Source organism: Carettochelys insculpta, chromosome 24 (genome assembly GCF_033958435.1).
Source record: "Carettochelys insculpta isolate YL-2023 chromosome 24, ASM3395843v1, whole genome shotgun sequence".
Lineage (NCBI taxonomy): Eukaryota > Metazoa > Chordata > Testudines > Carettochelyidae > Carettochelys > Carettochelys insculpta.
The window spans coordinates 11,079,529-11,103,317 of NC_134160.1; the positions used below are offsets into that span (position 1 = coordinate 11,079,529).

Below are 23,789 nucleotides of genomic sequence, written 5' to 3' on the forward strand. Positions count from 1 at the left end.
CACAGCTCCCTCTCTGCCACTAATCAGCCCCCCGCCACCTGCAGGCTGCTGAACCAGCTGCCAATCGGCCCTCGCAGCTGATGAGGTTTCTCAGGGTTGGCTCACAAATCCAACGGCGATTTCCAGCTGGAGGGGTCAGATCTGCAGGGTCCAATACGCTCCCCATGAGCCACACGTGGGGCCTCCGCCACTCTGCTCCTGCTCGCCACCACTTGGTGGGACGTGTGCATGGAGGCAGCAGTAGAGGCGGCTCTGCAGCAGTTTCCCTGGCCGTGCCGCTCCTTCCGTCCCTGCACGGCCGCACCACTCCAGCCCAGAGCTGGGTGGCTGCTTTGGCCCTGGCGTGGCTGCTGGGACGACCCCGGCTTTGGCTCCAGTGGTGGCAGCTTCGGTGAGTCACCAGAATATACAGTTAGATGGAGAAGGGTTGGGGGGGTGCCTCTTTCTGGGGGAGGGGCCTGGCATTCATCGGGGGGGGCATGGAGAACATGCAGAGCTCATAACCACAAGTGTGGCGAGCCTTGAATTACTATTGGACTCCACTGGGTTAGATATTGTGCTGGCTCAGAGGAGAAGTAGCTCATGCGATGAGCCAGGCTGCCTTTCAAACAGGAAGGGACTTAGCAGCTACCAGAATGCAGCTACCTCTGGGGCGCAGTGCCGCAGCTGTTTAACAGTGTAGATCAACTCCACATAACAGCACAGAGCAGGAAGTCGAGAAGAGAGAGTCCTGCAGGTGCCAGAAAAAGCAGGGGGGATTTAACTATGCCAACAGTGCAAACCAAGGCTCCCTGGCAGTGAGATAATTGCATACTAGAGCAGTTGTTTGTTTCCAGGAAGTAAGCCTGCTCCTGAGCATTCACCTACCTCTGAGCCCAGCTCTTGCATCACAGGGCCATGGAGAGAGGCTGACCCCTGGGCAGAGCAGGCCTTACGCAACACAAGTGTTTGACTTTCTGAGAAAGTCAACATTTCCCCCTTCTCCTGGCGCACTGTGCAGCGTATATAAGGGGCAGAGCCTGCCTTGTGTGGGAAGGCACCCAGAGGATAATGGTGCCGGGGCAGCGGGACGCAATGCAGGCTTACATGGGCCTTCCCCTTGCTCTGGCTGTCCTGCTGGCCGCTGCTGGCCCCAGAGTGGGCTTTGCAGAGGAGGAATCCAGCTGCTGTTCACGTGAGTAGCTGGGGAGCTGCAGAGCTGAGAACTGTTGACATCAGCTGGGGCAGGGAGGTGCTCAGCACCCTGCAGAATCCCTTTGTGGGGTTTGTTCTACAAACTCGAGGCCAAACTCAGGCCAGCGCTTAAGGCTCCAGCAGGGAGCAGGCTCCCGAGGAGGGGGTGCAGCAGCTGCACATCTGGGGCGCTCCCCACCGGACAAGCAGCGTGTTCCCCCGCCCCGGCAGGTGGGGCAAAGCCCCCTGGAGCCCTGGAAAGGCTCCCACCGACCTGAGAGGGGTTGGATCAGGAGAACAGTAAGGAGCTGGAGAGACAACCTGCAGCCCCATGGAGTGGGGGAGAGGGGAAGGGGCTGAGCCAGCCTGCTGCCCCATGGAGGGGCAGTGTTCCCTTTAAGACTTTTCTATTTGTGGGTGGAATAAATTTTGTTATGTGCACCAAGGCACTCGCAGATGTGCACCACCCATATAAACTCACGTTGCCCACTCGGCTAATCAGCTGGGTGGCTGCCCAAGCACTCAGCTTACAGGAAATGCTGGAGGAGGGGGAAAGAGGGGAGCTAGCCGAAGGGATTTGTTTGAGCCATCCTCACCCTAGCTGGACCAGAGAAGACAAGGTATGGCTGGTTTAGCAGCACTGGGCTGTGTGTCAGGCTGTCACCTGCTCCCAGCTGGCAGCTAATGTCCAGGTTACCAGCATGGACTGGGCTCCCTATTGCTGTTGCAGAGAAGGTGAGAGACCCAGAGGAATGGGCTCTGCCGGGGGAGTGCAGAGACACTGCCCAGGAACTAACACCTTGGAGTGATGCTGGGGGTGCCTTTTGCATTTAATAGGGAGGAACAGAGAAGGGACTCCAGAGGGGGATTCTCCTGACTAGACAGCATCAGCTGTGGTAGCTGATCTAACAGGCTGGACGTCAGGACTCCTGGGGTCCATTCCAGCCCTGACCTCTGACTTTCTGGGGAGCCCTGGACGAGTCACTGAATTCTTCTGTGCCTCAGTTTCCCCAGCTGCCAAATATGGCTAAGGCTACATCTCTTACAACGGCAGATACCAGCCTCCTCCTCTTTGGCCTTCCCTCCTCCTCCACACCTGCCCCTCCCTACCGCTGCCTGGAGCCAATGAGCACAGGGACACTGAATGTGTAAACAAGTGAAAGCACCCCGCCCCACTGGAGCCTCACCAGTTCTACGCTGTCAGAGATGGCTGGGGAACCACCGGGCAGGGAAGGCTGCTTGTGCTGGCAGAGTGGTGCACAGAACATCTTTGATGGGGTCAGCAAATAGCTGGAGTAGTAATGAGGAGCGCTTTGCCGCTTCCCAGAGAGCCCCGGCTCCTGCCCTCCCCCAGCACAGGCTTGAATTATGGGCAGATTGCCTCCCGCGCCGGCGGGGGGTTGGCAGAAGCTCACAGGCAGGGGCTGGTCCCCAGCAGACGTCCAAGTCAGGGCTGGAGCTCTCTCCTGCTTCTCACTGTTGCTGTCGAGATCCAAGGAGCTGGGTGCTATTTGGGAGTGAAAGCAATCTGTCTGCCCAGAGAACGCGGCTTGACTCCCAGCTGCACCACCAGCTTGCTGCATCATCCAGGGCCGGGCACTCAGCCACCGTGTGCCTCAGTTTCCCCAGTCTGCACATCGGGGCTTTAGGTTTATTCCATCTGCATTTGCTGAGTGCTTTGTAACCCTCTTCTGGGGTGGGGGGGGACATTTAATTCTAGCCTCAGTGAAAAAACAAATCTCACCCTCTGCCGGCCGTCTTGGTTGATCCGGCTGCTGCCAGGCACCATGGCCATCTAACCTCTGAGCCAGCAAGGGCAGAGATCTGGACAGACCTTCCCATCCCTAACTGTGCATTTTGGTCCTTTATATTTCTTGCAAAGTCTCAGAGTCACATCTTCCGGCTCCGTGCATGGAAAGTCGCAGGGCTGCCATTAGCAACTCAGCTATGGCCAGGCCACAGCACTTCCATCACAGAGACAGACAAGGGACGTGCTCCTCATAAGCTACTTGCACATCGCCAGGTCTGCTTGGTACCAGCCCAGGTTGGGGAGCACAAAGTGGGGGGCAGGCACTGGCGGGGAGTGAGATTTTGTAAGGTGGGGGGTGCAGTGTGATCAGCTGTCGAGTCTCAGCCTTCTCCACCTCATTAAAAACGTTGAGATATGTTAGTTTTTATACACATGTATTCCCCTCGATAGGCCGATACATAAAGTTTTTCATCCTTCCGACTCCTTTTCTTTCCCGTGCCAAAAGGTGGGGGTTTCATTTCCATCTGTTCGGATTGCCTGAGACCAGTTGCTTGGGCCCTGCTCATTGCAGGGCCGAAAAGTGGGGCCCAGCGTAGAAAATTTGCTCACCCGTGGCCCAAGTAACACCTCATGGCTAAACGTTATCACACAGTTACAGCATCCATCCAGCTGTGTGAGCCTTCCCGGGGGCACTTCCTGGACTATGTTCTGCTGCCGTCGCCACCTTCCAGGACACCCCTCGCTGTGCGCCTGCTCACCTCACTCCAGCCTGCTTCTCTGCCTCTTTCAGAGCTGAAGGAACTATCCCAGTGCGGAACAGGCAAGATCCTTCTCCAGGGCCCGCCCGGGATCCCAGGAATACCGGGCATGCCGGGGACCAACGGCCTGCCTGGAGCTAAAGGTGATCCAGGCCCTCAAGGGCCCCCAGGTGAGAGGATGTAGTCAGTCCTCAGCAACTGCAGCCTCCTAGCACACAGGCCAGAAGCTGTGCTTGCTCTGTCCAGCCCTAGTGGCAGACATCCATATCCAGGCAAGACACAGAGCAGGAATTCCCAGCCTTTCACTAGTGCAGACCCTCAACCCGCCCCCAAACCGCGCACGGCCCCCGAATCACCCACCCCAAACCGTGTGCAGACCCCCCTCAAAACCAATGCTAGCTGCTATGGGCAGTTCATGACATGCAAAAGGAAACCACAGCAGATTTTCAGAGAGCAAGTCACCACATTATTGGAAGATACTTAACTGAAAAACAATCGATTGTAACTTTGCAATTTATTTAAAACTTAGTTTCTATGATCATTTTTATGTCCCTATTTTTTTCACGGACCCCCTGCAATACCCTCACAGGCCCCCAGGGGTCTGCAGACCCCAGGCTGGGAATCACTGGCTTAGAAAGTCTGGGGAACAGGTGGCCAGAGGAGAAGAGAGAGCAGATCACCACCCCATGGAAAGCAAGCAGGACACTGTTTTGGGGAAGCTCGCAGCCCTAACACTGTTCACCAGAACCTAGCAGAGCAAGAGCGGCTGGACTGAGGCAGGGAAGCTGCTTTGCCATCCAGGTTCTGTTTCAGCTGGGTAAGGAGAGTGTCGGCTAGGTTTGCATAATCCCGGTTTGAGTTCTGCAGAGGCACTTGCCTTCCCAGGTGTGTATTACGATAGGTCCAAGCTGGAGGCAGCAGCCCAGACGGTCCCTGCCCACAAGTGCTTACGCTGCAAAAGCACCAGACAGGCAGTGGAGACAGGATAACGCACAGCAGGACTGCAAAAGAGCTGGCAAGCGCTGTGCTCAGGTTGTCTCTGCCACTAACAGGCTGACCCCCTTCCCCTCTCATGAGCAAGTGCCTTGTGTACACAGAGCCGAACCAGGGGCAAGAGATGCCAGCCCCAGCCGCTGGGATTTATTCTAGCACAGACACCCCAACCCCTGGGAACTGAATTGAGATTTGCGCCCTCATTTCATCTCTGCCAATAACAGCAGCCTGTATTGGAACCCATGACCTAGAAGCAAAAGGCTTGGTGTCTCCTTAGAATCCCCTTTGAGTCTGCCCCCTGCCCCCCAGCTGACTTTTAAGGGCCATTGGCAGGTTGCGGTAAAGACCCAATAAGGCATCGCTGTCCATGTCTCTGGTCTCTTTCCTCAGGCAAACCAGGCTCCCCGGGGCCAATGGGGAAGGCTGGACCCAAAGGAGACAAAGGTAATTTTGATGGGATTCTTGGGGAGGGGGCGGGATGCAGGTTTGGGCCCCTCAGGAAGCCTCACAGCTCTGTCTACCAACTGTTCCCTGCTAACTCCCTGGGCCCATCTGGACTCTGCTTGCTGCAATCCCAGGGCTTATCCCCTTCCCCTCCCCTGCTCCGGAGAAAAGGCATAAGTCACCCTCCCAACTGGAGGGGGCAAACTGCTGGGGAGATCCTTGGCCTCTCCGAGATCCTCCCAAACAGCCCCATTGCTGCCCGCTCCTCCCGCAAGGCCCTGTCCCCACCCTGAGGTGACATTTGAGAGCTGCCCCTCTCCAGGGCACGTGGGGGTCCCCTGGCTGCATTGTCCAGCCACCAGACATCCCCTTCTCACCAACAGCTGCATCTCTCCCCCCACAGGAGAAGCCAGCGGCTCTGATGGCTCTCAGCAGCAAGGTAGGCACCTTCTTCAGCCTGAAACCCAACAACATGGCTACGAACACATGGCCACCACGGGCCATCCGTGGGGATCCAGCTGGGGAACTCCTCACATGAAGAGTGCAGCCTGGTTCTAGCCAAGCTGAGGGAGTAACCCCACGACTGACTGAGAGCCAGTCTCCTGCCTTTGCTGTGGCAGCAGTTTAACCCTCCAGAGAGCCAGAGCATCAGTAAATCCCAGTGAAAGCCCCTCACATACAGGGGTGGGCAATCATTTTGGCTGAATTTGGAAGTGGTCAAGGGTTTGGCTGGTCCCTTCCAGCTCTGTGATTCCATGATCCTTTGATTTCACTTCATGCTGAATGGTCAAAGGTTAAAACTGCTCTAACATGGCCATGACGACAGACCTGAGCAGACCTTCAGTTCAGCCCAAAAGGGAACACTCTGTGACTTTTCAATTTGTCAAAACTTTCAGAAATCTTCCGCCAGTGAACAGAAAAAATAATTGGCCCTGCCCAGGAGTCCGCGGTGCTGTGTGTTTCACAATTGGTCAGCCAATGTCCCTCATTCATTCCCAAGGCTCAGGAGCAAGGGGAGAGAGTGCTGTGGCCCCCCCGCCCACCTCAATCCCAATCTGTCCCGTGTTGGACAGACCCTTCCGAACTGCCTTGTCTAGAACAAACTCATCAGCTGGTCTTTCCCCCAGGGACAGGAGCCAGGAACTGCCAGGAGCTGCTGAAGCAGGGGGAAGGGCTGAACGGCTGGTACACCATCCACCCCCAGCCAGGGAGGAAGCTGACTGTGTTCTGTGACATGGAAACGGATGGTGGGGGCTGGCTGGTGAGTCTCTGGAGAGGATGCTGGAGGACACACACCTCCCCACAGATGCCTCCATCTACTTCACAATACGCCCAGTGCACAGAGCGGCTACAGGGTCTCCCTAGCAGCCGATCCACGTGCCAGGTGACCCTGTTGATCATATAGGTAGCTGGTAGGCAGGCTTTTCAATGAGCTCAATGTGAGTTGATAGGGGGGGCTGAGGCTCCTCAGAGGCCCCACTAGACCCCAGTCCATGTTCTTATTAACGCCCTCCTGTTTGCGTCTCCCCAACCAGCAAACAAGAGGGTATCTTTGCTCCTGTTTTCCATGGGGAGCCACAGTGAGAACAGAAAAGCAAAGATGACCCGTCTTTCTGCAGCCAGCACCTTGGCTTATCAGAGGCACTTAGGTAAGGATTAGCCCTAGCATGGGAGGCCCACTTGACAGCTGGTCTGTGCCACCACAGGAGCAGCGAGGCCAGAGCCTGTCTCCCGCTTGGCTGCTCTGTCTCTGAGTCACAGTCTCCAATCCCATTCACCCGCCCTTCCTGCTCAGCGTCACTCCTGGGCCCCAGACCTCTGCTCAGTCTACAGTCCTGCAGTATGGAGCCTGCCTGCCTTCACCAGGGTGCAGGCTCTAGCCCTTGACCCAAAGGGCAGCACATAGGAGCCCCCTGGACTGACCAGGTTGAGTGGCCAGCCCCTCCCAGTCTCCAGCTGAGCTCTGAGGTTCATCAGGAGCGGGGAGCCCAGACACTCCCTGCAGGAACTCCTTGCTTCCCCTGCTATCCGTGAAACTCTGTGGCTACATCTACACTAGCCCCAAACTTCGAAATGGCCACGCAAATGGCCATTTCGAAGTTTACTAATGAAGCGCTGAAATGCATATTCAGCGCTTCATTAGCATGCGGGCAGCCGCAGCGCTTCGAAATTGACACGCCTCGCCGCCGCGCGGCTCGTCCCAACAGGGCTCCTTTTCGAAAGGACCCCGCCTACTTCGAAGTCCCCTTATTCTCCTCTGCTCATGGGAATAAGGGGACTTCGAAGTAGGCAGGGTCCTTTCGAAAAGGAGCCCCGTCTGGACGAGACGCGTGTCGGCGAGGTGCGTCAATTTCGAAGTGCCGCGGCTGCCCGCATGCTAATGAGGCACTGACTATGCATTTCAGCGCTTCATTAGTAAACTTAGAAATGGCCATTTGTGTGGCCATTTCGAAGTTTGGGACTAGTGTAGACACGGCCTATATGTTCTTCTTGGTCACTTGCTCATTTTCTACTCTAATCTCCCTTTCCTCTAGCTCCCCACACCTCAGGGGAGAGGCTTTTCAAAAGGCCTGTGGCAGCCTCAAGTGGAGACAGCTGGCCCTTAATTGGTCTGTATATAGCAGCCTCTTCCCCACTGTACTCCAACTCTATCTGTAATGCTACCTGACTAGCCAGGGCTGTTTCTGCATTGTGATAGATGACCCTGTCCTGCCTCCTACCTGCTACTTCCAGGTACAGTAGGCCTTAGACTTGGGTAGGGAGAGCTTGTTAGTTTCCTCTTGCCTGGAGTGAGGGTGTACCTTTTCCCAGCTAGCCTGTTCTTGGAAAGTCTGGCCATCAGCAATGCCATAGGAGCAGCTGGGTGCTAGTTCTTTGCCTCAAGCCATGGTGTCGTACACCTGTGGCAAGGGAGTCCAGGGTCAGTTTTGCTGTGCGGAGGTGGCTGCTCAATGTTCACTGAAATCAGCTGTAAGATGGGCATTGGCCCTAGGGAGAGAACCCCCACTGCCTCAGTGGAAGGGAGGGGTCCTGCCCAGGTCCCCCTGTCCTGCCCATGTTGCCCATGTGGCTCACTGAGCATGGGCATGAGCTTCCCTTTGCCTTCCAGGTGTTCCAGCGGCGACAGGACGGCTCTGTGGATTTCTACAGGGACTGGGAATCCTACAAGAGAGGGTTTGGAAACCAGGCATCTGAGTTCTGGCTGGGCAATGACAACATCCACCTTCTCACCAGCAGCGGTAAGGAGCCCTCTCGCCACCCTGCTGGGACAGGCACAGGGAGAGGCACAGGGCTGAGACAGGAGCATGAAACTTGCAGCATTTCTATCGCACGGGCCGATGTCTAGCTAAGCTGTGTCCCATTGACTCCTGGCTGAGAAACCGACCTGCCCAGGGGAGCCTGGCTGAGCTGGGGGCGTTATTCCTGTGTCTATTACACCGGTGTCAAATCACGGAGGTTAACAGAGCTCCCTCAGATCTATGCCAGCATAGCAGCATGGGGGGAAACGTACTCAGTTACTTCAGTAAAGGTGTAGCTGCTTTGAGTCAAGTTGCCGGTGTCCTCTAGAAAACGACTTGAGTAAAAGTACATGTGCACACATGGCACGTCTTGATTGTACTCAAGTATCCAGAAGGGAAAGCAACTGCACTTTTACTCAAGTAACTTCCTGAGTTCTTTTTCCTCCTCTACACAGCAGAGTCAGGCCTTGGGACTGAACACTGCATCCCCAAAAGGCATTTCCTGGTCAGCTTTGGAGCCAATGTGGCAACTTGTTCATTACTGCCCACTCAAGCACTTCAGCTTGGGCCTAAGGCGGGGAGGGCGCATACCAGCTGCAGGCCAGATCTGGTCCAGCAGGTTTAGTTGCTGGTGAGCTCCCATCTCCACCTTTACCTGTGCCTCTGCAAGTATCGGGTGATCGCAGTTCTCATTGTCTGTGGATCGCCATTGGTGGCCAATGGGAGCAATCGGGATGTGGTGTCCCGGTCTGTGCTGCTTCCTACCACTCCTGTTGGCCACTGACTGCGATCCTCAGCCAATGAGAGCTGTTATTGCCCAATACCTGCTGAGGTGCAGGTAAATACAGTGGCTTCTGCACACACACGCACACACACACACACACACACACACCCCGCCAGAGACTAACTCTGTCAGGCTGCTGCTTGCTTATTGCCCACCCCTGGTCGAAGCACAAACCCAGCGCAGACCCTTGAGCTTGCCCTGCCTCCTGGGACAGGCCACTGACCAGCCCCACTCTGCAGAGAGGTCCAGCCTGCAACAGTCCTGGCCAAATGCCCATTTGTAGGGCTGGAGCAGCTTGTCTACTCCAGCACCCGAAAGGGCACCAAGTTGCAGAGCATGCTAGGGAGCAGCATTCCACGTAAGCTGAGCATTTGGGCGGCCGCCCGGGAGAGATTCAAATGCTGCCCAGCCGATGAGCAGCGCGCCGGCAGCGTGTGTTTGTATGGGTGGTGCACATCCACACAGGCCCCAGTGCACATAGCAATTTATTCCACACACTGATTGGAAAAAACTAGAGGGGATGCCCCTGGGGAGGATTTCCAGAGAAGGGTGAACCCCACACAGAGCTCAGGATCAGCTTGGCAGCTCCACAAGGAGGAGGCTCCTAGTAGCTGAGCTGAAATGTGCTGTGGCAGTGAAGACCAATTTTTTTTTTTTTTGGTGCAGGTCGCAGTCCAGCCCCCTTCCAGACAGCAGGGGCTTCCTGCGCTGTTATCCCCCTGGCCTCACAGCCCCTCCTGTCCAGCACCCTCATGCCCCGGCTCCCACCTCTCTCTCCTTCTGGGTTTCCCATTTTTATGTCCCCAGCTTTCCCCATCCCCAAGGCAGCTGTGTGTGAACATAGCTGGTGCTCCCATGGAGGCAAAGCCAGGCACTGGTCTCCTGTGCCACAGCTGCTGTCCCCAGCAATACTGGGACTCTGATGTCTTGCTGCCCTTTTGGGATCAGGGACCTACCACCTGCGGATTGATGCTCAGGACTTCAATGAGACCAGCACCTTTGCCAAGTACACCAGCTTCAAGATCCTGAACGAGGACAGAAACTACTCACTCAGCGTAGGGTCCTACTTGGACGGCAGCATGGGTGAGTTCCCGTGGGATTTCTACTCCGGCCTGCCTGCTGCCCCCGGCCAGTGGGGGCTAGCTTGCACCCTTTGCTGTTACGCTTCTTGGCCTCTCCTGAGCAGAGGTTGTCTGGTGGCTGTTCCAAAGCACATCAGCTCGCTCCACTGGCTTTGCCATCTGGCTGCTGCATGGTTGAGGCCCTCTGGTTGCTGAGTTCAGATCTGCAGCCAGGGAAGGCTTGCTGAATGAGGCTAGCTCATCCCCAAGGGGCAGCCTTTCCCTGGCATAAGTGACTGGTGTGAAGGCGGCTGAGGATCTCTTCCCTGAGCCTGCAGTCCCACCAAGACACTCCATCAGAGCAGTCAGGAGGAATGTTAACAGCCAGTCACAGAAAAAACCAATAGCTGCTGTCCCCTCGGTGTGAGGGGAGCTGGAATGGCAGAGGCAGCTGCTGCTTCTGAGGTGATGGTCTTCCCCCGCCTTACGAGGGCAATTCGTTCCTGAAAAACCCCTCTTAGGGCCAGTTCTCGTAAGTTGAAAACGTAATTACCATTAATTTCAATGTGAAAAAACTGTTCCTGAGCCTCAAAATTTACACCCATTTATGCTAAAACAACACCAAATCCCATTAAAAGGAACACACTTACTTCAATAGTTAACATTAATTATCATAACGCAACCTAACAAGGCATTTTCCCTTCATTACTCTATAATATGGCTGTTTACCTGCTTTCGGGGAGGCTGTCCCAGGTGCAGAGACAGGGCTGCGAGGGAAACTGAAATCGAAGAGAGCCTGGGAGGGGGGCTCCAGGAAACCGCCACCGGGCGCTGCGCAGAGATGCACCGGGCGGGACGCAGCTGCAGGCAGCCGTTGCCTGGAGCCATGGCCTTTCTCCACTGCAGGGTGGTGGCGTCCCTCTGAGGCACGCAAAATCCAAATCGGTCCTTGCAAATGCGAAGAAATGCCTCAAACTGAAGTAGGGGTATTAAATGGAACTCCTCGTAAAGTCAAATTCTCGTAACCCGAATGGGCGTATCTCAGGGTGTGACTGTACTTCCTACTCATGAATAACAATATGAAAGAAATGTGGGCTGGGTGGGTTTGAACCACTGACCTAAGCAGTGGCGCTCAACCTTTTCCTGACTCCTGTGACCTTTTCAGAAGTCAGATTGGTCCTATATACCACCAACTTTCACCTCACTTAAAAATACCTGCTTACAAAATCTGACACAAGTGCTGAAAGAGTGCTTGCTTTCTGCCATCGAATTATAAAGTAAGTCCTTTGGAATATAAATCACAGGAAAAAACTTCCTGTTGGGGCAGGCTAAACATTGTGCAACATCCTAAGGTTATTTATTCCAAGCTCCATTGTTGGTGACTTTTTAAGAGCAGGTCAGACAAACACCTGTCAAAGACAGTCTGGATGGTGCTTGGCCCTGCCATGAGGGCAGGGGACTGGACTTGATGACCTCTTTGAGGTTCCTCCCAGTTCGAATTCTGCTAGCACTTTTTATGTAGCTCGTTGTGAAGGTAGGCGAATCTCTAGCTAAGTTGGTGCGCCTGGGAATATCCCTGCAAACCTCCCAAGGATATATGGACTCAGGTTGAGAATTACTGACTAAAAGGTAAGACTTCCAGCTATGATGGAAGCTAAGAAAAGCCTTTGCCCTCAGATGAGGGCTGTATTTGGGCCTGGAACGAAGACACTGCAGACCAAGCTCTGTGTCTATTTGCTTTCTTCCCCTGCAGGAGATTCTCTCTTGAGTCACAACAATCTGGCGTTCTCCACGCGGGACAAAGACCACGACACCTTTGGGGGCAGCTGCGCCATCACCTACAAAGGTGGCTGGTGGTATGGGCAGTGCCACTCCTCCAACCTCAACGGGCTGTACCTCAAAGGGCAACACAGTTCCTACGCCAACGGGATCAACTGGTCCAGCGGGAAAGGGTACCACTACTCTTACAAGTATGTGGACATGAAAATAAGGCCCCAGTAGGCAGCTTCTCTCTCTGGGGACTGTATTGATGCTACAGAGAACCTTCCCCAGGGACCTCTGACTGCTGACCACTCCTTCTGTGGGCCAATAGCCAGGCTCTCATGTGCTGCTGGGGTACTGCTGATGATGTCTCCCAGGGACCCACGTAGGAGCATTACCCCCCCGCCCACGCTCTCTTCCTTGGCTGAACCAGTGAGAACTCTGCTGACTTAACTCCCTGCTGGTCCTACTGTAGGAAAGGTGACCTGAGAATCAGGATGCCCAGACTCTCTTCCTCCTGACCTGCTGTCTGACTGTTGGGCAAGTTGCTCTGCCTCGGTTTCCTCTTGCTGTACAGCACAGGTGATAATATTGGACCATCTCAGGGCCAATATAATACATAAAGGGGTCTGAGATCTTGGCTGGGGGAAAACAGAAATGCAAAGTGATGCTTTATTAAACATTGCCCGTGAGGCAGATTAATTCCCTCAGAGTTGAGCTGTGCTCTATCTTCACCAGGCTACTGCTGCAAAGGCCCTTTTGATGACCCAAGGCTGGCGTTTTACCATCTCATTTAGCCAGGGGGCCTCAACCTCCATAGCTGGGGGGAGAGTTTTCAAGACCGCTGCATAAAAAGTCTGCCCTAAGGATTGTAGAGGGAGCAGCTGAGCTCGCAAGGGTCTGGCCTCAAGGGAGGGCACCGAGTGCTTGAAAATCTGTCTGCATCTACCGGTGGTTTGTAGTTCTCTTCTGTTTGATTCCAAAGCATCGGCAGTCTTCACCCCAAGCTTTCGGTCCCTCGGCATGGGAGTTGGGGACTGAGAATCAGCCTTGCTTATATGACATACACACACACCTCGTTTCGCTGTGACACTGAGGCCAGCAGAAAACAAGGTAGCAATGACAGCCTTTTCCAGCCCGTGGTTTCTAGGGCCCTGATTTGGAACACAGAGTGGGTGAGGAATCACACAAGGGGCACTCACCGTAAGCACCCCCAGGGTATGTCTACACAGCAAAGTTATTTCAAAATAACTATCCTAGCATCTACATGTAGTACCCAGAGGCACTGAGACCTCAGCGGGGGTGAGTGAAGTCTCTGCTCTACAGCCTCAGCCAAGAGCCGGCTGGCCTTTAGCTCACGTGGTAGAGTGCAGGGCTTTAGACACTATACTTACGGGTTCTATCCCTAGGGCCAGCAACCCAGGTCTGTTGGTGTTATGTACATAATGCAGCCCCTATTTCAAACTACCTTTGATATAGTGGTTGGCTTATTTCAATATAGGTAAACCTCATTGCATAAGGAATAGTGCCTATTTCAAAGTAAGTGCTGTGTAGGCAAGGCCAAGAGCCTATTTCACTATAAGCCATAGTGTGTCTAATGGCTGTTTTGAAATAAGCTCCATGGTGTTTAGATGCTGTATTTCAAAATAGCTCAGTGCTCTGTTGAAATGCCTTGTGTGTAGTGGTGTTGTTTCAAAATAAGGTACTTCAGGAGAGCTTATTTTGGAATATCACTGCTATGCAGACATACCCACCACGGGCAAGTAGAATAACAATGAAATCCCTCCAACTGGCTCCATCTTAAATCTAACCGTATCTCAGATCCCTTCAGGCGATTAAATGTCTTCTGAAACCAGCAGGACTCAGGGGTAGCAGCTGAGAACTCAAGCTTGACACAAGGGCCCTGTTGTGCCATACAAACAGCACAGCAACAGTCGCCATCCGCAGGGGCTCACAAGCTAGGCTGCCAGGTGGCAGCATACCGGTAAACACTGAGGCAATATTGGTTAATAAGATTGCTGTGGCTTTCGAGCAGCTGCTGGGGGGCATTCATGTACTGGCAAGGGTCTGCAAGTGGCTATCCTAATGACAGGTACAAACAAGGGGTGAGATTCTCACCTCCTAGCAGGGCATAACACTAAAGTCAATGAAAGCAGGTTTGCCTGAGACCCTTTCATACAGGAAATGAGAGGGGTTGATGGGTGAGTTGCAACGAAAAAAGACAGCCGATGGAGCAGAGCCATTGAGCATGTTTTAATCGCTCACCTAATGAAACAAGCTACGCTAATCACATTCCTTTGGTGGGGCAGAAGAAGACAGTCAGCATGAGAATCACTAAAAATGCAATCACAAGAATTGGAAAGTGCTAGGGGATCAGGCCAGGCTCCCCCCCAACGGAGCTCCCTGAGGCTGGCATGAGCACAGCATTTTCCCCCCAGCAAAGGAGCTGCAGGCTCCTATGGACAGAGAAGCCCTCCAGGAACACCTGAGAGGCTGCAGTGGCCAGTTGAATGGCTCCATTATCTCACTGGCATCTTGGTTTCTCAAGCGGGGTTGGCAGCAAGGTTTAATTGGGCAGGGGCTTCCCTTCACCCACTCACTTGCTCCTGGTAGACACCACCTACTGTCAGAGCCCAGGGGTAGGTGCTGTTCCTCCTACTTGCACTTGCTGCCACTGAGCTGCTGCGTGTTGAGGGGGAGCTCACAAGGCTGCAAGACTGGGCCAATCGGCCATGCCCTTTGGATGCTGCTGGGTCAGAACAGGAGCAGTTCAGGGGCCTGGCCAGAGAACAGGCACTGGCACAGCATGTAAGGGAGGCCTGCCAGTGTGTGGGAGGGGGAAAAGCTCCCTTGAGGTCCAACCATTTAGAAGGATCCTGAACTGCTGCTGCCAGAGGCCCAGGCCTTTTAAATCCCCCCAGTGCCCCAGGCAGCACTGACGGGCTGGCTGTGGGGGGCAGCCCCAAGCCTGACTCCTTCTGCCTGAGGCCCTGCAGGCCCAGCGCCAGCCCCCAGCTTGCCTGGGTCCTGGCAAAGTCTGTCAGCCACAGAGGAGTAGCCAGGATGAAAGAGATGAAAGGCCCTAACGTCGGGTGGGTGGGCAATGGCTGGGGAGGAAGGAAGGTGCGATGGGGCTTTTCCACCCCCAGCAGGCCTTGGCAGAGGGGGAGGGATAGATGCTCTGTCCAGGGACCCCCATAAAATGGGTGCTCCACCCACTCCATCCCTCCCCACTGGGTGTTCTGCGTTTGCCCTGCTTTGCCTCCCCGGTGCTCCCTGCAAGAGGAAGGAAGTGAGGTGCTGGAACTTGCCCAGCTCCACCCGCCCGGTGCTCCCAGCAGGGTCAGGGGCTTGCCTCACCTCTGGCACTCCAGCTGGGGAGCGGATCAGAACATGGAGGTCTGCAACCCCCGACTGCGCTCCCCAGCCCAGCTGGAGCAGTGGGCAAGGAAGGGCAATTCCCTCCAGCGGGAGCACAGGTAGGGCTGGGGGCGGGTGGGCCTGCATGCTAAGTGCATCGGTTCCCCCCACCCCCAAGGCCCACTCAGGGCCATGCCCCTGGTCAGCCATCCTCATATAAGGGCCACCATGCCAGGTGTGAGGAGTGGGTCCCTGAGGTCTTCCACTGAAACGCAAGCAAGCCCCTGTGCACATCCAAGACCCATAGGCAGCAGTGGGGAGAGAAGAAGGAATTAGCCAGTAGTGGGGAACAAGAGGGGGGGACCCTGCCCACTGCTCCTACTCTGAGCTAGTGACAAACTAAAACGGTAGCGCCGCACTGGTGACTGATTGGTTCAGTCCCGACAGCTGGCGAGAGCGGAGCCGTGGGGGCTTACGGCTTCTTGGACTTCTGCTTCTTGACGCAGAAGATCCGTTGGGCAGCGACGCCTGTTGTGCCTCCAGCTGACCCCCAGAACATGCTGCTTGCTGTAGCCCCTGGAATGAACACAGACGACAAAGGAGACCGAATAGCTCACGTCTGGGGTCTGCAATCTGATGGCGCAGGGGGCAGAGCCCCAACACTCACGCCATCCAGGCGAGAAACCGGCCTGGAGTCTGTTGGTATAGGGAGAATGACAGGATCCCACTCTGACCCAGTGTGGCTGACAGATTCTCTGGACCACTGGGCAAGGCGGGGTGGGAGCAGTTCTATGTCAGCAAAAGGGGCAGGGCCTTGGGCAGAAGGGGTGGGGCTGGGGCTGGGGCTAGCCCCACAGACACCCCTCAGCACTGTCCAGAGCATGCCACGGGGCAGGGAGCAGGGTGGCTCTGATGGCAAATTAAAGGGGACAAGGGCAGCAGCAGATGCTGCAGTAGCAGCAGCCGGGAGCCCTGGGCTCTGTGGCCATTGCTGCATTTAGCTGTCCTGGTCAGTGGACCTGCTCTGATGTTACCCATTTCACGGGCAGGAGTCCTAACTCCTGGCCTCTGTCCCTGGGTCTGCCGTCCCTGCCATTGTCTCCAATTCCCCTGCCACCCTCAGCCTTGGCCATTTAGAACAGCGACACCCAGGGGTTCTCCCACCATACCCAGCCGTGCTGCATATACCAGAAGGGGCGTTTGGCCTCAGCTGGAACTTCTAGTACCAAGAACCCCGCAAGTGCCCACAAGTTCCTAGCCTGTGCTGTGTTTGAAGTGTTTGTTGCATGGGGCAGCTTCCCCAGACACGCCACCTACCGATGCTCTGGAGCGTGGCCACAAGTCCTCCTGCAGGCACGCCGCCACCTGAAATCGTAGCAGACCAGCTCATCAAGGAGGAAGCCAGTGAGCCGGCAGCTATGCCAGTGGTCTGGAACCCCAACGCGCTCAGCATGACTGGTCCTGCGTATATCAGGCCAACTAGAACAAAAAGACACTGGGTAGATCAGAGGCATTTCTGTTTGAGTCCCTTTTAACGCCCAAACTTCATGGCCTGAGCAAAGGATTCACCGCAGAAGAAGGCCTGGTTTGGTTTACACAGGGTCACTGGCTGCAGCGTTTGACTTCAGCTGCTCTCCCCACCACCACCTTGTGGTGTGGGGAGAACTGACAAACTCAGCACATGCTCACACTGGTAGAAAACCATTTGCTATCAGCCTGGGCTGCACAGCTGGGCCTGCTTCAGGGTCGTCCACCTTTTCCTCTGCCCCATTCACCCAGCCCCTACTGGGGAGGGGCTTTAACTCACCTCCTCCTGCAACCACATAAGGGAGGGCACCCAGTAAGCTGCACTCATCTTCCTCTTCATCATCATCTGATGAAGTGGGTCTTTCCCAGTCATTACCTAACAAACAAAAGTGTTAGTCTTTAAGGTGCCACAGGACTGCTCTTTTAAAAAAATCTAATGAGACCAGCAGAGAAACAGTTCTATCATTACTGGGGCTTCTGGGTAAGCAGGGGCATGTGGCTGGCCACTTGGTTTTTAATGATGGCTTATTTTTGCACATGCAAAATAAGAACAACAAGAAGTCTTGTGGCACCTTATAGACTAACAGATATTTTGGAGCATCAGCTTTTGTGGGCAAAGACCCACTTGCATCTGACGAGGCAGGTCTTTGCCCACAAAAGCTGATGCTCCAAAATATCTGTTAGTCTATAAGGTGCCACAGGACTTGTTGTTGTTTTTGAAGATACAGACTAACACGGTACCTCTCTGATGCAAAATAAGAAGGGATTCTGGCAGGGAAGGAGAGGCCTGTTTAGCCCATGATCCCGCAGGGAAACATAGACACTCTGACAGAGCCCACAGTGACTTCACCTCCAGGGCATAGCACCTTAGTTTATAAGCTACCAGAGGCATGCCCCCATGTTTTCTGGGCAAAGCAGTGATTTGGGCACTGACCCATTGGGCCCCTGGCCAGAAAAGGCTGGAGGCCAAGTTGGGCTCAGAATCTATAAAACTTGTGCTTATTTATCACAGCATAGCCTTTAATTCTTCAAATAACACAGTATATACGACACCCCCTGTCCCCTCCCAACCTTCTCTGTGTGACAATTCCCTCTGCCCGCTGTGCCAGGGTGGGGCCAAGAGAGCAAAAGTCAGGAGTATAAACCGGGCGGCAGAGATGGACCTGACAATCCAAGTGGGAGCAGCTGAGGAGTAGGTGGTGCTAAATCAATTAAGGCCAATTGAGCCCACTCAGGGCTACATTTATAAGCCCTTCTCCATGCATGGCAAGGGGAGGGTAGTGAAAGGGAGTTTAGAAGCTGGGTGAGGACAGGGAAGGAGACTTGGAGGAACACCAGAGACCACAAAAGAGGAGAGGAGCCTCAGCAATGTGGGGGCTGGACTGCCCCAGTCCAGGGGACCTGGAGCTCAACCAGAGACTGTGAGGAACTGGTCAGCTGGAGGAGCCAAACAAAGGAGGAGACTTGCTGCCAGGGCTATTGCTAGTGAAAGGAGGTACCAGGGGAATTGTCTGGGGAAGTGGCCCAAGGAGAGGAGTTTGGGGGGGGAGCAAAAGGGGTCCAGCCTTTCTGGTACTGGCCATTGGGGTCCCTGGGCTGGAATCTGGAACAAGTGGGTAGGACTGAGTTACCCTTGCTGGGGCAGGGGGTAGTCTGGGGGAAACAGGGTTTGTATGGTGGGGCCAGTGGACTGAAAGGAGGACCTGGGGCCCAGGAACAAGACCAACCCTGCCACACCACCTTTGTGCTTGCCACACTGGCCTAATCAAAGGTGGGTTTCCCTGAAACTCCCAGAGGCATGCCTAAGTAAGGGCCATTTCCACACCCAGAGCCTGCTCCTGTACCCAGATACTTGTGGGTGCAGGGATCCACTGGCAGGATCAGGTCCATGGTTCCCCCTAACTTTTGCCATCCATGTGCAGAATAAACTTTGATGCATATGCTTTGGTGCATACCAGCAATAGAAACAATGCTGTCAGCTGTGGGCTCTCTGCGAATCAGCCAGAGGCACCTGAATCTCTCCTGGGTGGCTGCTCAAGTGCCCAGTTTACAAGGAACACTAATCAGGTCCCAGTGAGCTGCATTTTAGCCCTCTGGTTTCATAGAATGCTAGGACTGGAAGGGACCTCAAGAGGCGGCCATCCAGTCCAGCCCCTGGCCTAATGGCAGGACCAAGTACTGTCTAAGCTGTCCCTGATAGACATCTATCTAACCTGTTCTTAAATATCTCTGGAGATGGAGATTCCACAACCTCCCTAGGCAATTTATTCCAGTGTTTGACCACCCTGACAGTTAGGAACTTTTCTTAATGTCCAGCCTAAACCTCCCTTGCTGCAGTAAGTCCATTGCCTCTTGCTCTAGCCTCAGAGGCCAAAAAGAACAAGTCTTCTCCCTCTTCCTCATGACACCCTTTTAGGTACTGCTATGATGTCCTCCCCTCAATCTTCTCTTTTCCAAACTAAACAACCCCAATTCTTTCAGCCTTTCTTCACAGGTCACATTCTCTTGACTTTGATCATTCTTGTTGCTCTTTTCTGAGCCCTTTCTAACTTCTCCACATCTTTCTTGAACTGCGGTGCCCAGAAGTGGACACAATACTCCAGCTGAGGCCTGAGCAGAGCGGAGTAGATTGGAAGGAGGACTTCTCGTGTATTCACAACACACCTGTTAATGCAACCCAGAATCAGTTTGTGTGGTATGTGGTTTTTTTGCAACAGCATCACACTGACTCATATTTAGCTTGTGGTTCACTATAACCCCTAGATCCCTTTCTGCTGTAGTCATTCTAGACAGTCTCTCCCCATTCTGTGTGTGTGAAACTGATTGTTCCTTCCCAAGTGGAGCACTTTGCATTTGTCCTTATTAAATTTCACCCTGTTTACCTCAGACCATTTCTCCAAGGTATCCAGATCACTTTGAATTATGACCTCATCCTCCAAAGCAGTTGCAACCCCCCTCAGCTTGGTATCATCTGCAAACATAAGTACTTTCTACGCTAATGTCTAAGCCATTGATGATTTTGAACAGAACAGGTCCTTGCTCCAACGAAGCATCACAGGAGTATTCCCTTGCCCCAGTCCTCAGAAGACTTAAGAAAAACCATTTAACCCAACTGAAAAACCAAACCCTTTTGGGCAGCACTGGAGGGATTCAGGAATCTGGGAGCTGCTGAGAAGCTGCCACACAGTCTTAACTACTTGATGCTACTGGGCCACTTACAAGATCTCATGCAAGCCTGGGATGCTCATGTGAAAGCCATAGCTTCCATCATGCGCCTCGGAGTGTAGGGGGTCTGACCAGAGCAAGGACTGCATGGGGGGGGGGGGTCCCATGCCCTTTCCAGGCAACCTTTCTCTGGGCAATCAATGCTATTGCCTGTGCAAGGCGGAGAAAGCAGAACCCTGCCATTCCCAGGAGTGCCCATGGAGCACCTGGCCCCTGATTGTTTCCCTGGCCCCTTAAAAATCACAATCAACGTACTTGCAACCAGGTCAAAGCCACTGGACAGAACCAGAGACAGCAGGAAGAGAAGCTGCGATTGCTGCCACATGGTGCTCAAGTGGGGTTCCTGCAAGTAAAGTGAAACCATCACTCTGCCCGGTTATCATTTCGCTGCCTTCAGTTCACCTGGGGGCCTGTGCCCTGGCCCTCTGGGAGGGAGAGATGCTAACCTGCCCCCAAGGGTTCCCAGCCTCTCACTTCTCTGGAGGATGTGCCACAGGAAACACCTTGACCTACACGTCAGCAGCTCCAGGGGCTGTGACCTGTGAGCCAGTCTCATGGACAGAGGGAACCCTCCTGATCATCTAGTCCAGGGGCATCTCTGCTTTTCCAGCTTACTGTTTCCCTTGAAGGAGGCCATTTTCTTTCACTGCACGCAGACTACTTGCTTACATGCAGGTTGACCAGGTCAGCTCGCAGGGGGAGAGGGGGACACAAAGGGGGCAATTGTCCTGGGGCCCAGCAATGCAAAGGGGCTCCTGGCCACTACAGTGGCAGCAGCAGCAGCTGGAGCCCCAGATCCTTTAAATAGCCTCTGGGGTGCTGCACTGCATGCTCCAGGCAGCACTAAGGGCTCGGGGTGCACCCCCTGGCTCCAGGTAGTGCTACGGGCTGGCTGCCCTAGCCCTGCTCCTTCTGCCTGAGACCCTGCCTCACCCACCCCCTTGTCCATGGGTCCACAGGGGCTGTTGGCCCTCCTGATGCTGACATTAAGCTCACCCAGCAGGTGCAGGGCTCCTGCTATGCCCCAAACCCTGCCCTCACTCCACCCCTTCCTGCCTCTTGCTGCCTGTTCTGGCCTACCTGCTTCCTGTCCCCATTCTACCCCCTCCCTGAGGACGCTCTGTCCCTGCACCCTCCCCCAGCACCTTCTGCATGTCTGAACAGCTAATCAGGGCAGCTGGGGGAGAGTGGAAGCTGCTGCTCTGGATCCCTGCTGGTGGGAGCTTAGTGCCACCCCTATTTTTTTTTTTGCATGTAGGTGCCCGTGCCCCAGCCCCAGGGCTGTCACACAGCCGGTGCCTAGGCTGGCTTACAGAAGTCTGACACTAGAGCGTAGACTATGGGAGCCCTCTGCAGCTGAACAATCACTGCCTTTCCCTTTACTGCACAGTTCTCCAGTAGATCCCACTGGAACGTCAACCCTGTGCTTGCATTTCAGTCTGGTACCAGAGCCTGCGTGTTCCTTGGGAGCCTTGTCTGAACCCTGAGCTCAGTGGGGAGGGTCTGAGGCAAATAAGTTTTTTCAGGATCCCTGGTGGCCTCGAACCCCAGGCAGCTGCTCAGCTTGCCCTGCTCTGCCCATGCAGCTCCCTGAACCCATCCTGTGACTCCCCCAGCATGGATCTGGGTGAGTGGACCGAGCATCACCAGAAAGCCTCTTGAGCGCTCCCAGGGAAAGCACAGAGTAGACAGAAAAATGTGGATCAGCAGCTATGCAGATCAGATGGCAACTATGTGCATTCCACTCCCTGTCTGCCGCCATGCCTGGGTAGCAGCAAGGAGCCTCATAGTGCCTTGTGCAGTGAGTGAGAGTGCAGGGCCCTCCAGAGGTAGAGGAGGGAGCATGGGTCCAGGGACAACTCCCCCCAGTGTCCCAAGCATGGGGCCCCAAATAACTTCCCCCAACTGGGGCTACAGGCCCCACCCCTTTCCCACTCCACCTTCATCCTTTCCCAACCAGCCTGAGTGGGGATTACTTGGGGCAGGGCATGACAACAGGGGGTTGCCTCCCTCCCACACAGTGCCAACAGCAGCCTGCGCCACACTGCACCTTCCTGGCCCACTGAGCAACACATCTCCATGGGCAGCTGGGAGTGGAGGCTGCTCATGTTGCATGGTGAATCCAGGGCCAGGGGCTCAAATGGGAGGGGGGGAGACCCCCTGCCTGCCTGCCTGCCCCTCAAAAGCACTGGGCCTGGGGTAGCTGCCCAGCCTCTTCCTATGGACTCTAGCTGGGTGGGAGGCAGGTGCTTGTCCTGCTCCACCCAGCCAGATGCTCCTATCAGGAAGTGAGGTTCAGGTGCTCCTGCAGATGAGCCCAGTTGGGGTGGGGTGCTTGTCCTACAGCTCAGTGGGAGTGCCAGGCAGGGTGCAGTGGACTAGCCCCCTACTCCTTGGCAGGAGCACCTCAACTCCACTCCTTGGTAAGCACCAGGCAGGGCAGAGCAGGACAAGCACCTGTGTAGATCCCTTTCTGCAGAATCCTTTGTGATGGGGTTCAGGGGTCCCTGAGTACTGCACCCCAGCTGCAGGCAGGAGTGACTCTCACTCAGCAGCTAGAACAGGAAGTTTATTAGGTGACGGAGACACAGTTTTGTACAGAAGAGTCAGTGCAGCAGTCATTCCAACCCGTCCTGGGGAGAGGAGACCACGGGGTGCCCCTCTGGGTGTAGCTTCCCCCCTCGCCAGGCTGGCTGCCTTCCAGCTCCCTCTCCCCCAGCATCTAACTGCCACCCCCGATTCAAACCCAGGTCAGCTCCTCCCTCCTCTTTGTTCAGGGCGGAGGTGTTACCTGCCAGCCTAGGTTATAGCCCCAGGGTCATCCTTAGCTGCTGCGAGCTGCTCTGCTTGTCTCTCACACATCCAGCCTGAGTCTCACACTTGCACTCTCCCCCCCAACTCCCTCACATCCTTAGCTGCTCCAATAGCCATAAAAACAAACATGGATAGAGTGCACAGATTATGGAGCTCTGCACCCCCTGGTTGTGGGCCACTGATCTCTCCTGACTTCCAGCACACTACAGGTGACAGAACCTCACCTATCTGCCCCTGTAACAGACCCCCAACCCTGCCTGAGCCATCCAGACTAACACGGCTACCCCTCTGATACTTGATGTCCTCAAATCACCATTTAAAGAGCTCAAGCTACAGAGAACCCATCATTTACACTAGCTTAAGCCTGCAAGTGCCTCATGCCCATACTGCAGAAAACAACCAAAAAACCCCTCTGGACTCTGCCAATCTGACCAAGGAAAATTCCTTCCCAACTCCACATCCCTCTGCAGAGTTTAAACTCCTAAATCCTCGTCTCAGTCCAGAGCCCCCCTCTCCAGCTCAGGGCCTTGCTTCTCCCTCCTTTTTACCTTGCTCAGGTGTGCCAAGTGGAGCAAGGGCCCAGGCCCTTCCCTGGGGATGAGGAAGGAGAGCTGCCCCAGATCACAAAAGGACCAGGTGCCAGCTGAGCCTTTTTATCCCATCCCTTTGCTCCGCCCCTCACCAATGCTCATTGGTCAGCCCATCTGCCAGGGCACTTGCTATTCTCCTGCAGTGTGTTAAGTTTCATTTCTCCTGTTGAAATGCTCGTTATATTCTGGCAGAAACTGCCACGTGAGTCCAGGAAACTGAAAAGGATGTTTAAAGGGACCTAACTCAGTCAACAAATACGCATCTCCTGCCAAACATTTTACCTCCTATGTCCCAAGCCCCAGTCACTAC

The 23,789-nt window shown here is 54.7% G+C and overlaps 2 protein-coding genes across 2 annotated transcripts; one reads left to right on the forward strand and one right to left on the reverse strand.

Annotated features, from left to right (window-relative positions):
• The first annotated feature begins 984 nt into the window (after positions 1-984).
• FCN3 (ficolin 3) lies at positions 985-12,688 on the forward strand. Its single transcript, XM_074976132.1, has 8 exons — positions 985-1,174; positions 3,714-3,851; positions 5,065-5,118; positions 5,522-5,557; positions 6,246-6,379; positions 8,228-8,357; positions 10,090-10,224; positions 11,956-12,688. Exons 1-8 carry the CDS (start codon positions 1,051-1,053, stop codon positions 12,201-12,203), a joined length of 999 nt encoding a protein of 332 aa, XP_074832233.1. The 5' UTR covers positions 985-1,050; the 3' UTR covers positions 12,204-12,688.
• A 1,509-nt stretch (positions 12,689-14,197) lies between these two features.
• Positions 14,198-23,513, reverse strand: IFI6 (interferon alpha inducible protein 6). The gene is made up of 5 exons (XM_074976369.1): positions 23,438-23,513; positions 20,331-20,418; positions 17,131-17,226; positions 16,641-16,802; positions 14,198-15,899 (listed from the first exon to the last, which is right to left on the reverse strand). Exons 2-5 carry the CDS (start codon positions 20,398-20,400, stop codon positions 15,796-15,798), a joined length of 432 nt encoding a protein of 143 aa, XP_074832470.1. The 5' UTR covers positions 20,401-20,418; positions 23,438-23,513; the 3' UTR covers positions 14,198-15,795.
• Between the last annotated feature and the right edge of the window lie 276 nt (positions 23,514-23,789).